The 13480-nt window shown below is 39.9% G+C and overlaps 1 protein-coding gene across 1 annotated transcript; it reads left to right on the forward strand.

Moving 5' to 3' along the window:
• The first annotated feature begins 496 nt into the window (after window positions 1–496).
• On the forward strand, window positions 497–12622 carry prlrb (prolactin receptor b). Its single transcript, XM_075467482.1, has 9 exons — window positions 497–640; window positions 2115–2278; window positions 5032–5164; window positions 6808–6977; window positions 8584–8750; window positions 10302–10443; window positions 10530–10626; window positions 10726–10795; window positions 10883–12622. The coding sequence occupies exons 2-9, from the start codon at window positions 2218–2220 to the stop codon at window positions 11645–11647; spliced, it is 1605 nt and encodes a 534-aa protein (XP_075323597.1). The 5' UTR covers window positions 497–640; window positions 2115–2217; the 3' UTR covers window positions 11648–12622.
• Window positions 12623–13480: the final 858 nt, after the last annotated feature.

Below are 13480 nucleotides of genomic sequence, written 5' to 3' on the forward strand. Positions count from 1 at the left end.
AACAAAACATGATCTGACCAATCAATATTTATACAGATACAGAGACTCAGATCTGCACGTGGATCAGAAGTCTGGGTTTTAATGAGATACATTTTTTTGTTGTTATGTAAGACTGCCATGCATACATGTTTGGCTACATTCCAGTGGTGATTTTCATTTATTTATTTATTTATTATCTGGGGAAACACACACCCTAAAGTTTTCGCAAACCTGACATGATTCATGATATATTCAAAGAGCATAATTAAGTTGGCGGCATTTAGGGTGCTCCAGTTTCTTACCTGTCACGTGTATTTGGCATGTGTCCGTGATAGACCATAATTTTGAGGCTGGTTTTAGGCATTTGCATTGTTCGGAGGAAGAAATCAAGCTGAGGTGAGGCATCTCGCTCCATCTGAGATCTCTGGCTGCACTCAGGTGGGTAGGTCGTGACGACAACAAGCCCCTCCCCCTGGTAACTAAGAGGACACCTTTCTTCCTCCGCGTAACCGATCATACCTGAGTCGTCAGGCATCTGGTTGCCAGGTGTGAGTAGGTTGTCTTTGACAATGTAATGTCTGAGGAAGGCTCCTTTTACCTATGTGACTGTAAACACCATTTAAATGAGGATCATTCACAGTGGTGCAGGTCTCCTGATGTGGTGAGTGAGCTCTACAATCTGTATTTGACAGAGAGGCTGCTCTTTTATTTTTGCGCTTTCATGCAGCTGGAATACATCTCAAAGTATAGTTTGAGAAATGTGTCATGTGTACACAATGTACACAATGGATACTCTTAGTAGGACAGTGTAACGTAATACCCTATAAAGATGTGCATTTGATCGGCTTATTATCCTTGAGTAAGTTTACAGAGTGCATTGGCATATTGTAAGCATTCTGCCACATGATTAGAACTGAATTTTAGTGAGACTATTTTTTATGATTTCCACCTAAACAGAAAACTCTTAACAGAAGGACCTTAAAAGGAGGCGGAACTTGGTAATACAGAGTTTATGGGCAATCATTTCTTTTCCAATAAGCCCTTAAAACCTGAAAATTTCAGTTCATATGTAATAGGTTTGCTATTATCAGAAGCCCAAGCTTAATTGCAGGGATGTCTTTAATGTAACCGCATGGAAACCCTGTTGCCCTAGTGATAGTATTTCAGCATAAATTCTGACAACAATCCAGATATATTCTCAGATTTTGTACAGATTCTGATAATGTGACGTTCCAGTTAAACTCTCTCATGTTAAACTGGAATTTTCCTCAGCTTCCGCCACTTAGATTTTTATTCAAAGAAGGATCAGTAGTATTAGATTAGACTGTTTTCTTCCACCGTAGGTTCCGTAAATCTGAATATTTATAGCATTAGCTTTAATTTTTAGCATAGCACATAGTCCTGTTTGTCTTCTGGAGAAATAAGGAAATAAGCCTCATCCAGGTCCCGCCTAGTTCAAGCGAGCGATCCTGTTAAAACATGTCAGAGCAGGTGTCGTCGCACGACGCTGAGCCTGTTGTTTGCTACACGCATAAGAGGAGCAGAAATGATGAAAATGTCTAACATCTAAATTACATACCGTTGGTCAGGCTTTCCCATACCCCCACTCACTAGTGACTAATGGCATGAGGCATTTCAAAGATATTGCCCGCCTAAAAGTTCCTGTTGAGTGTTCCCTCTGAGCCTGCAGAGTCACGGTGAGCGCAGAAACCCTGCGGAAGAACGACGCAGGGCTTTGAAGCAAATAAGCACACTCTGGCAGGAGTGTCAGCGTTTCTGTGGTCTTGTTTCTGTTTATCCATTTATCTGAGTCTGGAGATCTGAGTGAAGATGAGTTCCCAGGAATAAGGAAGTTCTGCAGTGCGTTTATGTTTGTCAGACACAAATACACTTTACAGCAGTGAGTGTTTAGGACTGAATTTAAAACAACACATATCTCGGCCTTATTCACAGCAAGTTTTGAATGCAGAAGCCTATGAAATTCCTCACCATCAGTGTTCATTTAGAACAGTCTCAATTACCAGTCACCGTTCAGCAGCATCTGATGTTTAGTAGCGGGCCAGTATATGTCAGCTGACTGTACAAACAGTAACTGTTGGTGTCTGCTGTTTTCCCTCCATATCTTCTTGTTTTAGGTGAAAACAAGACATGCAGCCGTGCCACGAGATCATACAAGTTCATTGATCACATGCTGGGGATGTCACTTCGCTGTTTGAGAGTGTGACGGTTGGTGCCAGAATGAGGAGAGGTCTCGGGCTGGTGACGCTCTTGCTGCTGTTTGCAGCTCTACAGTGCAACGGTAAGTTAAAACACGTTAATATATTAACTTTTGGTAATAAGGGTAATAACGTGTTGGCTAAAGGATTAGTCCTCTCAAAGGATGCATTCGGTGGTAGTTTGAGGAATTTTCCAGTGCACCTGGCATTGAAAAATGACAATTTATTAGGGCTGGGACTCGATTAAAATTTTTAATCGTGTTAACTACAGGCTTTGAAATTAATTAATCGAAATTAATCGCATTTTAATCGCATATACTTTATCTTTTAGAAAATTAACATTTTCAACAATATTTCAACAAACACAGAACATATCCCTATTTGAAATCTGAATGTAGCATGCATGAAAACACAGTATATAGAATCTTGGATGTTAAGCTGCGTTGGGCCCCGTTAGCTTCCACGCTAGCTGCTACATGTTTAGCGTTGAGGTGATATTTGAGGCTTGATATGCTGCGGTGATACGCGAATTCGTTGTTGCATAATCTGCACACAACCACGCTCTTGTCGACGCTTCCATCCGTCTGTATTTAAAAAAATAAATAAATAATTATAGTGTACGATTAAAATGCGTTATTTTTTTTAACGCGCTAATATGTGTGTAGTTAATTAATCGAAATTAACACACTAAAGTCCCAGCCCTACAATTTATCAAAATAGAAGTCACATTGTAGAAGAAAACAAAATCCCTATCTGATATGCTCTGTTCATATGAGAGAAAAGTAGAGATGGTTAACAGTTAGCCAACACTGAGTTCAAACTAAGATTGAATTTATCCTCCAAAGAGACTAAATTTGGTTCTTTGCAAACAGCATATCTCCAGACAAACAATAAATAAAACAAATAAATTATATACGTTTTCATTTGATACATTTACTCCTCTGCTATTTGGCACAATATTCAGTGATATTCAATCTGTATCCTTTTGTATAATTCAAAAGCAAACATCCAACTGAGCGCAGCTACAGGCAGAAAATAAAAGTATTATTAGATTCGACTGGATGAACCGACATTGTTTCAGTCTGAAAATAGCCTGGGGCTTTATGAATGCTGCTTCATTAAAGGTGAATAAGAAGAGACTCGAATAAGAGTCTTCTATATCTACAGTATGCAAGCACATGTGGCAGGGGTTTCTATTTATGGCTATTTTGTTAGGATTACTCTCATTTCCTTTGCCTCAAGGAGAAAGACGGAACTGCATGATTACACTGTATCATATGTTGCTGTGGATGGCTGCAGACTGTGACCAAATAAGAGTTAGCACACCATCAGCTGTGGCTTTCAGGTGAAAGTATATACAGTTGCTTGACCAGAAAGAACTAGAGGATCTGGTTTAACATTTTTCTCAACAAATCCTGCTGACACTGTAGGCGCATGGCAAGGCTCTAGGCTAACTTTTTGTCTTGGTGGCACCAGTGAACCTTACTTCTTCGGTACCAGTTTTTTTTTTTTTAACCTTTAGTGACACAATGATACATTTTTAAGGGTTACTATTTTGTCATATGCCATACTCAGTGGCAGTTATGTAAATGACTGTAAACAGGAATAGAGGTGCAGGTAAATATCTCTTTTTTTCCATCCCACCATTTTACATGAGGATGATTTGCAACTTAGTTTGATGAATGGGATCTCGTTGTTCTGCAAGCAGTATTGATATTTTAGTAACATCTCTGAATCCTCACCGCTTCAGTTCGATGCCGAGTGACGCTGAAGGGAGGGAGGGGTCAGACTTTGTAGGTCAGATTATTGTCAAGCCAGATGACATGTTTCTTTGAGAAACTGTGCTTTTCCAAACGTCTCAGATTTTAATACTGAAGCACAAACTACAAAAACACTGTCGCCGGTCATGTTTTGCATGTCCTTTGAACGGAAACTGGGATAACCGGTCTTTTCCGAATGCCTATATAACTTGGCCTTTTCTATTCGCAGAGATTCGCTGACTCTCTGCAAAGTCTCTGCTGAGTCTTTATTTTGCCGTCTTAGCAGGGACATTGGAGGTTACCACCGATGTAAGGTCCTGGCTGAGGCTTTGAGATCTCGGATCGGGCACATGCGGGACAGACAGCACTGCTTTTGGTTTGACCAAAATGGTTGAACTGTGGAGCGCTGAATTTTGATACGATTCGGACTGTTACAGTTAGTTAGTAGTGGCTGTAACATCGTACGTGCAGCAGATATGTGTGAGTGGGGATTTTTGCTATGCTTGTTCAAATAGTACTAGCACTGGACATAGCCATATCAACATGAAATGAACAAGAGCAGCCAAAGTCAGAACAACCAGTAGGTACTTACTGTCAGAGGTCAGTCACTAGCACTAAATGGGTCATGTGAAGTACTTGCATAGTCTTTCCCTTAACTAGCCTTGTGTCACAATGGGGCTTGACTAACATACCAACTGCTCACAGTATCACGATTAGAGGAATCCTCTAAAGATAAAGCACAGAAGTGGTCTTTAGATTTCTTGCTCTGACCTTCGTTGGACTCTGCAGTCTTCTGGGTTTAAAAGAAAGTGAAATCATTTCAACAAAATGGAAGTTTTCGCACTATTTACCAAGTATTTCTAAAAAACTGCTCATAGAAAATAGCGGCCACGGCTCGGTGCTATTACCACCAATTAAATGAATCCCCAGGTGGACACAGAAATGTCTGACTCACATTTTGGGAATAAACCAGCCCTTTTGTGAGTTCTTTAAATCACTAAAGAATTCTTTGCTCTGGTGTTAAACTGGGAATTTGTTGCTGATGATTTTTTTTTTTTGGTCAATTTTGTTGCCAGGTACATCTCCACCAGGGAAACCAGTTATGGTTGGCTGTAGGTCACCCGAGAAGGAGACATTTACCTGTTGGTGGAAACCAGGCTCTGATGGAGGGCTGCCAACTGTACACCATCTCTACTACGAGAAAGACCAGTCAGTCCATTCCCTATGTTTAGCTTTTTATTCGATATTCATTTTCAAAACTTTTTGGAGGCACTTTGCTTTGATTAAACAGAGGTCCGTTTCACGAAGCAGGTTTAGTGAAAACTCTGAGTTGGTTAACCCTGAAATGAGGGAAACTCTGAGTTTTCCGTTTCACAAAAGGAGGTAACTCAACCCCGAGAAAGAGGGGTAACTCTAGCCTGTTTCACAAAGAGAGGTAACTTAATCTGCACGGTCAGTTACCATAGTAACAGACTCTCTGAACCTAACCTGGTCGGGACCAGGTTTTATTCAAGAAACCTCGAGTTTCCTCGAGTGATTTTTGCATTTACAGACAATTATCTTTTTGAGCGGCACCATCAGAATGTGTTGGGACAAAAGAAAAAGAAGACATATAAATATTTGTATGAATAAGCTTAAAAAAGACATAGGCCTATTATATTTTATAAAGGCACTCGTGTCTTGGGGGTGGACTCCTTCCGGGGACTCCCTCAGCCACTGGCCTTCTGTTAGAGGTGGTGGTGCTGGGCACCACCCGTTTTACGGGCATCTTCCTTCTTTCTGCTGGCTCAGTAGAAGTCTGTATTAGTTTAATTAAATAGGCTTAATTATTTAACAGAACATGATATAGATGATGACTCTAAATTATGTTGGGAATAAAATAACTGCACAGTCAAATACCCACTTAATGTTTATTTTACAGTGTAAAACATGATCAAAATGAGGTACCTCCATGCCGAGGTCTTACCTGTTTGAACAATGTTTTTATATTTCATCTTAAACTGTTGTCAAGTTGTGGTGCACGCGCTAAACTCAAGGTGAACTTACTCAGAGTTGATTAACCTCACTCAAATCAGCGTTTCTGGAACCGAAAACTCAGAGTTTTCTATTTCAGAGTAGATCAACTCAGAGATCAGGAATAGACTCAGAGTTGGTTGAACCTGCTTTGTGAAACGGACCCCAGGTCACAGCAGAGACAGAGAGAGGAAAATTTCAACATCCAACAAATTTCTTCAGTTGGACTCTTTTGGGCTTTTAATCACTGTCTGTTGTGTTTGCCTTAGCTACAAAGCCAACAGATGGTCCATTGAGTTTTAGATAAGTTTATCACCCACAAAGAGAGCTAATGAGAGTAGAACTTGTTTTTTGTTGCTTTATACCAGCAAGTGGAATACTACCAGGCATGAGCCTTTTGTTCATGCCTTTGTGCTAAGTGAAGTGAGCACAAATCTGCCGCTGTGCATGTACACCTGCACAGTTCAAACACTTGGGTCATGTTCACCTGCTCTGACCTGAGGGCAAAATGTGAGTATTAGCAGTTTGTGACTGTTCAAGGAGGAATTATCCGCAAAACTGATTGATAATCCCCAAAGGCAGGAAAATAACAACAACAGTGATGCCGTGACTTAACTTGTTCACCTTAACTGGAACCCAAATATTAGCTGTTCAGAAAACATCTCAAACAGTCCAAATCTTTCTATGACTGCACACATATATTTACTGCCAACAGCCAAGTTTTGTTTTACAATGTTGACTTGTTTTTATATATTGTATTGTTGTCTGATAGTTAAATGGAACGAGCAGTTTGCACCCTTATCTTTGTCAGTACAAATCTTGTTTTTGGCTGTTTACAGGTCAAACAGAATCTTCGAGTGTCCGGACTACCACTCAGCGGGAAGTAACTCCTGTTTCTTTGACAAGACCCACACTAGTATCTGGGAAGAATATCATCTGACAGTGGTGGCCTCCAATGTGCTCGGGAATACATCCTCAGATCCCGTAAAGATCGATGTGATGAAAATCTGTAAGTTGCTATTGCCAAAGTATTTAGATGAGATGCATGAATCAAACTGCACAAAATGAAAGTGAAGGCTTAAGAAAATGAAATGAAGGTAATTATACAGTACTATGGTAAAATCTTGATCCACTTCTCATTTATTTTTATACTGCCAGGAAAACAGAAAGGGGTTGCAGCAATTTATTGACAAATATCCACTAACTTTAGGGTTTGTATCTGGTTTATGATTAATAGAATATGACTCTTGTGACATTGGGGCTTTACTTTATTGTTAACTATACAATGTCTATGAAAGCACTGACCTGCATTTGGTTGCATAGACTGATGTTTTACAATACTGGACCACAGCGGATTTAATTTGGATTTACTGGCTGTTATTGACTGCGACTCTAAATTATGCTAAAAACTGTGTAGCAAGAGGGAAACACTTGAAATTCTTTAGGTCTGCTGGATGTTTGTATCGTCCCGAGTGGAAATTAACACAGCAGAGAGCTATCTGTATAGATTGAGCTAATGATTGGCTCAGTTTTATTGGCTGCACTGCCATTTTGAGCGCAGTGAAGAATGGAAAAGTACTGAGTGACAAGTACGAGGCACAATTGAAAACCTGAACAGAATGAGGCAGAACTGGTTTGAGCTCAGTGTAAATCATGTGCACCGTTGCAGATCAAATTTCACAGACAAACAGTTACACTCACTCCATTGCTTTGTTTTTTTCTGAGGCATATAAAACTAATACTAACTACATTTTCGACGTAAAACTAGTGAAATTAAATATTTTGTGCCATCACTGGTCTGTGAAGACACATTCTTGTGCCGTATCCAGACCTGTTTTGCAGGCCCATGTGTTTGGGAAACCTGCATTGCTTCCTGCTGCAAATGCTTCATGTTATCACGTTTATTATTCCAAGGTTGGGCTGTGTGCCTCACAATTAACTCCTCGAGGGCCAAGGTGTCAGTGCCTGAATAACATACTGCTCCCCTGTTCTGCAGCAGGTGACCTGAGAGACTTCAGCTCAGTCCTACTCTTTTTGTTTACACACAGACTACACTCATAGTTTCAGAAGAACCTAAAAGAGCTAACGTGAGGAATACAATAAAACAAAACGTTCGGGGCACAGCCCTGAGATCACTGTGAATCAGTGGATATGAAATCAAATTATTATATGTGTATTATCAACATGATATTGATATTTCATTCTTTTAATATTGCAATTGTCATCAGTAGCGATATATATCACAGCACCCCAAGGCACATAACACGAATGCCTACAGGCCCACAAGAGCATTGGATCAAAGACTATTTCCTGTCTTTGTTCTCCACAGATGCCTTGAATGAGGTTAAAACATTTTTTGTTATTCTCCGATTTTCCAACTTGTTGGTGATGTCACACCTACGAAACTCCAGCTTTACTTTGCTTTCAGTGCAAATTAGCAAATGTTAGGATGCAGATGAGCTAACCTAAGGGAGAGAATAAGGTAAACAGAATACAGAGTCAGAATGCTACTGTGGGCTCCTTGTATTTAGCACTTATAAAGCGCTATTGTTTGTTAATGCAGCCTCACGTGGTGTTGCGTTAGATCAGATTCTTGTTCTGTCTGGTCTCAACAGTGAAGCCTGACGCTCCTGAAAACGTCACCTTGTGGGTAAGAGAGAGCGACCGCAGTCCGTATCTCCATATCAGCTGGCAACGTCCCCACAACACAGGCATCGGGTCGGGCTGGGTTACCATCAAATATCAGCTAAGAGTCAAACAAGAAAACAATGAAGACTGGGAGGTGAGCGTTACGTAAAAAATGGATTCTAAAAAAAAAAACTCATTAAATGTTAACTTGCACATCAACAGTATCTTTCAAAGCAGGGTCGATAATATTTACAGCTTTTGTCCGATTCTTTTCAGCCACCGTAACCAAAAGATTTCTCCTTGATGACTGCTGCACGTTTTATTTGTTGTGCAGCAACAATTTGAGCGAAGCGATATAATCAAAATTGCTAAAATATCAAGTAAAAATCATTTTGCCACAGTGACGTTACATCCCAGCTTGTGTATAATGATATAAAATAGAGACTGACAGAGAGTAGTAAGATTGAAAAAATGAATTATAATTTAAGTAAAAAATAAGGAATAATAAACCTCACCAAGAATGCTTCTGCACCACCAGAAAGCCTCTTCTCATGTCTGTAATTTATGCCTCCGCCCTCTTACCTGTGACCCAGTCATCAAGTCTCTCAGGACAACATCTTAAAGGATGTCTCAATGTATTATCTGGATCTGAAGAAGAGCGACAGGAGGAAAGAGGAGGTGGCAGGAGGGACTATAAGCGAGCATGCTCATGGTTTTTTAACAGTGTTTTAATGTTTAATAAAGTTAGCAATGGAATTTTAAAGTGAACATATATATTAGTCAATAGCTTTTAATGCTCCTCTGACTCGTAGTGGGAATCTTAGAATACAGCAGTGGACTGTGAGAAAATAATGGACAGATGCTCCGACTCTGTCACAGTTAATAATGTAACTGAAGGACAGTTGAAAATTAGTGCACCAAAGCAACATGTCTTCTCTGTCCGTGGGTCTTTTCTTTGCATCCTCTGCTCACATTGCAAGTGTGAGGAACTGAGAGAGAAGGAGAGGGAACTGAAAGGGCAATGGCAATGGAAAAACTCAGCAGTATAACCGGTATATCTCAATGATGCATTTTTTTTCTAGAAGTAGTAATGATTAGTTGGTCCATTAAAACAGTCAAAAGCCTTTGTAACACCCTAAGATTTTCAAGCCATGTTCTTTGGAGGATGTATGTGAGAAGGTAAATGTTCACAATTACCCAGCCACCTACTAGCCTATATGTGGACAAAGGCCTTACAATATTAGCTGGATTTCAGATAACCCAAAATCAGTCACCATTCAAATATATCTGTTTTTTGGGTTATGTTATATTCCGACACTAGATATTAGATATACTAGATATTTATAGATATATCTGGCTCTGGATTCAACTAAAGCATCTCAGAAGGTGTCATTTAAACTTTATAGAACAAGGGATGCACCGATTCAGCTCGTTCGGCTTCAATCGGTGATCAGCTGATTTTACAGCATGCCTCTTGAGACTGGATGAAAGTGACATTTGTTGATCAATCACAAATCTGAATTTAGTGAGGAGATGATGCTGGAACTTTTGCTTGGTGAAGGTCCAGAGAGACATATAAAGATAGCTGCCTGCTGAGGAAAAGCAAGGACCAGGGTAGATGGCAGTCATTAAATCTATAGTAAATGCACAGGTGGGCCTTAAAATGATTATTTTTCCTTTTTTTTTTTTTTTTTTTTTAATACAGTATCACAATTCAGGTACAGAGACCAATTTCAACCGGTACAACATTGAACCTGGTGCAGTGCATATGGTTCAAGTGCGCTGCACAATCGACCACAGCTCCTGGAGCGAGTGGAGCAACACCACCTTTGTGAAAATCCCCAACTGTAAGTGTCAGAATCTCTTCGCTCAGTCTCAGGCTTTATAGAAAGCTGGCAACTGTTGATGACAATGCCTCTTTTTTTAAATCTAGTTGTTGAAAATGAGAAACCCTCTTGGATACTGGTCTCCACCTTGTCTTCAATTCCATTGTTGGCAACTCTGTGTGTCTTGGTCATGAAAAGGAAATCGTAAGTATCTGATAAATACAGTAAGTATACATCTCTACGACTCTTTGTAAGTGCTCAGTTAAATACAGATCTGACACAGTTTTTCCTGTTGTTACCCAGTGTGAAGCAATGGCTTCTGCCCCCTGTTCCTGGTCCGAAGATAAGAGGAGTTGATGTTCAACTTCTCAAGGTAACACTACGTCTTTGTTTTTTCCAGAGCATATTAAAAAAAAATCTCTTTGGCTCTTTTAAGAATATACCAATTTGACCCTTCCAGAATGGGCGATCTGAGGACGTTGTTAATGCTCTGATTGGCCTCCAGAACTTTCCTCCCACGACCGAGTGGATGAACCAGGTTGAGGAGTATCTCATTGTGTCTGACAGTAGCGAATGGCTGTTGTCACATCCCTACACATCTGGAAAGAGGAAGAAAAGCCTGATTATTCCTGCTGGTTTCCATTTAGATTCCAAAATCCAATGTAAAGAGATAAATCCAAGTGACTGTGAAAAAGCTGAGGACAGCAAGGACAAAAAGGATAACTTGGACACCTTGAACTCGAAGCCCCTCAGGCTGACTACAAAGAAGCAGCAGTGTCCGAGTGTAAACTTTATAAACGAAGAGGCAGCAGTCCAGCACACAGCAGCTTCTGAGAGCACCATCCAACCCCTCGCAAACACTGGCTATGTGGATATCCAGAGACATGAGAAGATGCCAGAGGACTACAGGAGAGTGTCAGAGGTGAGCGGTGAGAATATCCTCATCCTCGAGAACGTCTCTGTAGGCTCTGACATTCCGAGTTGGGAGGAGAGCATGCCACAGGACTACAGCAGGGTCAAAGAGGTGAACAGTGATAACATGGTTTTCCTGCAGAAACGCAATGAATCAGCTGATTCTTTGTCTCAGGAAAAGGATAACCACGGCTCAGAGTGGAGCGCTCAGGAACCAAAAAAACCTCATGTGACTGAATGCAGCAAAGGAATGTGCACGGAGCTCATTGGTAATGGATACGTAGATTCTGTTCCTAAGTTTTCAGTGAAGTGATGACATCAGAATTCTCTCATGAGAAACTGCTGAGTTATATGAAACGGCTGACAAAAGTTATTTTTAAGGCCAGAGGGTGTAAAACTGATGCCACAGAGTAAAATCCCTTATTTATCGATTGTTTGGATTTTTTTTCCGTGGTTTTCACAAATATGGTGAAAGTGGTACCTTGACATGTTCCGGATGGTTTTGCACAATTTTTTTGTCCAGAGATTTGTGGTTCCCAGGTGTAATATCTGTTTGTATTTTTTTTTCTTTTTTAACAAACACCAAAGGGATTGTTGTGAAATTGGCCACGGACATTCAAAATGTCTCCGGGGTTAATAGTAACGGCTTTGGTGGGAGACTGACTTTGCCTGCAGGACCAACATTAGGTCAAAAGCAACCTCCTGCAATGCTAATTGCACCTCACCACATTAGCGCCACCCTGTGTGTTGTACTAAATAGTCAATGTTTGAGTGCTCCTTGGCATAGCGTAGATGTTGAACTCGATGTTTTGTACACCAGCTACACGGCACCATCCAGATCAAAGCATGGGAGCTTGATACAGCCTAGCAGAACTGTTTGTAAATTGAGTCCCTAGATCTCATCCGAACAAAGTTCTTCTGGATGGGATTGCTTATGTCAGTCATTTCACTTGGTGACTGTGAAAAAAAAAAAAAAAGGAACTCCTTGTCCTTTTAACAGTTGTAGGCAATAACATTATTAAATAAGAGCTTTGCAGTGTTTTATTTTATGCACCAGGCTGTGGCAAATTCAGGTCTGTCTAATTTATCTGAGACATGTGCACAAGACAGCAACTGCGCTGCTGTTTTTTTTTTTTAATCTATTTTTCAGTCATGACACAAAAGCAGATTGCAAACTTTGCCAATGTGTTGACATACTCTAATTTAAGCATCGAGCAACTCTTTACCTCCTCGTTGATGATGCGTTTATTCCATCCAAATCACGAATAAAAACTTGCTGCTCATCATACCAACATTTGTAGTTGAATTAATGGAACATTTGTTTTATATTGTAGGACACCATAAAAGAATGTTCATTTTACAAAGGCAAGTGATGGCAACTTTTCTTATTCTTTTAAATGTAAAATTCTGTATTTATGAAATCTAGACAAATGTAAGGAAGTGGCTGATAAATGACATCCTCCTTTTCCAAAAAAATAAAACAGAACAGATTTATATGCAAGTTATCCAAACCTTGAAACTGAATTCTTCTGTTTTTAAATAAAGTTTTCAATAGCCGGGGTGGTCCGTGGCGTAGTGGGTTGAGCAGGCGCCCCATGTACAAGAGGCTACAGTCCTGGCTACCACTGGCTCCCGCATCGGACGGCCCTTTGCTGCATGTCGTTCCCCCCCTCTCTCTCTCTGCACCCTGCTTCCTGTGTCTCATAATTGTCCTATCCATTAAAGGCATAAAAGCCCCCCCAAAAATAATAAATAAATAAAAATTTAAAAAAAGTCAATAGCCTCAAGAACAGCTGAAATCCTGTGTCAAGAAAGAATATATATATATATATATATATATATATATATATATATATATATATATTTAAAGAGGACAGCAATAGGTCACAATGATATCAGATGAAGAGGAGAGGCAGCACAGTGGTACGGTTATTAAACACAGTTCAAAGTATCTGTAAATGATTACACTTGGTCAATAATTTACAGTATGCCTAATTCAGAATGAAGCATTTTACATACATATCCTGCTATAAATCCAATTATAAAGGAGTTTAAGGAGGTTTAAGAGAAATCGTAAACCCTTTCATTTCTATTTAAGATTAGCAGTCGCATAAGAAACAAAAATGATTCAATCCAGATGAAATGC

Source organism: Odontesthes bonariensis, chromosome 6 (assembly GCF_027942865.1).
Source record: "Odontesthes bonariensis isolate fOdoBon6 chromosome 6, fOdoBon6.hap1, whole genome shotgun sequence".
Taxonomy (NCBI): Eukaryota; Metazoa; Chordata; class Actinopteri; order Atheriniformes; family Atherinopsidae; genus Odontesthes; species Odontesthes bonariensis.